This window comes from Anneissia japonica, unplaced genomic scaffold (genome assembly GCF_011630105.1).
Source record: "Anneissia japonica isolate Jap-2015-1 unplaced genomic scaffold, ASM1163010v1 scaffold4260_len236652_cov185, whole genome shotgun sequence".
Taxonomy (NCBI): Eukaryota; Metazoa; Echinodermata; class Crinoidea; order Comatulida; family Comatulidae; genus Anneissia; species Anneissia japonica.
Genome location: NW_022757652.1, coordinates 81,970 through 84,014, shown reverse-complemented (window position 1 = coordinate 84,014; position 2,045 = coordinate 81,970). Strand labels below are relative to the sequence as shown.

The 2,045-nt window shown below is 32.7% G+C and overlaps 1 protein-coding gene across 1 annotated transcript in view; it reads left to right on the top strand.

Annotated features, from left to right (window-relative positions):
* The first annotated feature begins 504 nt into the window (after positions 1-504).
* Positions 505-2,045, top strand: part of LOC117124859 — a 5,603-nt gene continuing 4,062 nt past the window's right edge. The window contains exons 1-3 of the mRNA XM_033271196.1: positions 505-533; positions 652-803; positions 1,409-1,664. Coding sequence (XP_033127087.1) covers positions 506-533; positions 652-803; positions 1,409-1,664 — 436 coding nt within the window. The 5' untranslated portion in view covers position 505. The remainder of the gene's footprint in view (positions 534-651; positions 804-1,408; positions 1,665-2,045) is intronic.

Below are 2,045 nucleotides of genomic sequence, written 5' to 3'. Positions count from 1 at the left end.
ATATAATAAGAATACTAGAGCGCTAACCGCAATGTATTCGATGTTCGAAATACGCAGAGCTGTGTGTGTGTACCATCCAAGATGGCTGCCATATATTCAGCCAATCAAATTTCGCCTGAGCACTATCATTTTCAATGTGCCCTCAATTTACACAGAAAGTTCAGTACAGCTATGTTTGAAACTCGAGCGTTGCGGTGTTTGGGTGTAATGCACACGATTTTAATTTTCATTCCTTGGTACTTTTTTTTAAATAAGATGCTCCACTTGGCCTCGTTTTGGCTACGACAGTTTAATAATTTGTCATTATCAATACTAATTATCATTAATGAAATAATATTCAGTCAGAGGGCTTATTTACTTATACACATCTAGATGTGTATTGGTAATAATATGCATACTAAGCCTGAAGGTGGCGCTTTCCTACGGCAGCCATCTTGGATGGTACACATACACAACTCTGCATTGCTCCGCCATCTTGTCAGCACTCTAGTTGTTTAGTAGCTCTATGGCTAAAACTGAATTGTTTCGATACGGTATGTCCACTTCATTCTTTTATATGTAGTGACGCTTTCTTTCTATATTTCATACCTGACAATGTATTTAACATTGCATACTATAACTAGTCTTTTTCTTAACACGTTTTTTGTGAAGGTTCGTTCCCAACCGGTTTATATACGGCGGCTGGTGAAAACACGATTCCAGCACATGCTCACGCCATCTCACTAACGGATTATAGGCGGCAGCCTAGTAACTATAAGGAGCAGATCAACTATAATGTGGGACACTACGAAGCTGAAATAAAGGTAATAATAATATAGACAACCGTGATATATATTTTTATCAATGCTAGGCCTACTATTTTTATAATAACAATTATTAGCATTATTATTTAAAAAAATATTATAATTGACTATTATTATCCATTATTTGATGGTTTTTTTTCTATATTTTTATACTTTTTATTTACTTTGTAACAAGGAAAACAATTTTCATAACTTTGCAACGATTTTTTAACAATACAAATTATTCTAATTCTGATTCTATTATTATTATTATTATTATTATTATTATTTAGTATTAATATATTATTACTATATTAACCCACAATATAATAATTATTATTATCATAATGGTTGCCACCGCAGCTGCTGTGGCAACTGTCGCCTAGACCACCGTCGTCGCTGTCCCCGTCACCGTCACCAAATTCGTCACCTTTACCGACACCATCATCGTTACATCATCGTCATTATTATCATCATTATCATCGTCATCTATTCCTACCACCGCCGTCACCCTTTAGAAGCAGATGATGATAAAGAAGAAGAAGAAGATGGTGATGATGATGATTATGATGATTAATAACTGTGAATTTTAAAACACTTTACTATTTAATTTCCATATTTCATAGGACCAAAGTGGAAGTGCCGTTGGTAACTTTGTAGTTTCATCACCTTCAGTACAAGCGTACCATCCGAGCGCAGCGTACGTACCACCTTATGCAAGCTCAGCAATCCATGCGAGCTCTGCAATACCAACTACACTTACACAAGCAATCTGGTCGACAAACGAATCATCGTGTAGTATCGAAAACAACAATGTTTTAAGACCCTCGCCAATTGCCTACAAAAGCATCTCAACCAGTAACTCTTTGTCGTGTAACATAGGTATGTATTGGATATACAATGTCTATTGCACTTTTTAAAAATTATACTGCGAGCTTTTTATTGTAAAGTTTCCCTTTCAATTCATGATTTGTTATTCTTCTCTCTTCCCACTCTTTTCTAATGTGCTTCAATTCCATAAATTCTCCATTTTTGATATTTTCCATTTTTCGTTGGCCTGCAGCACACAATATATATATTTATATATATATACATATATATATATGTATATATATTTATAAATATATATAAATATATATTTATAAATGTATATATGAATGTATATATATATACATATATATATATATATATATATGAATGTATATATATATATATATATATATATACATTTTAAATATATATTCTCTGCATTATTACATGTAT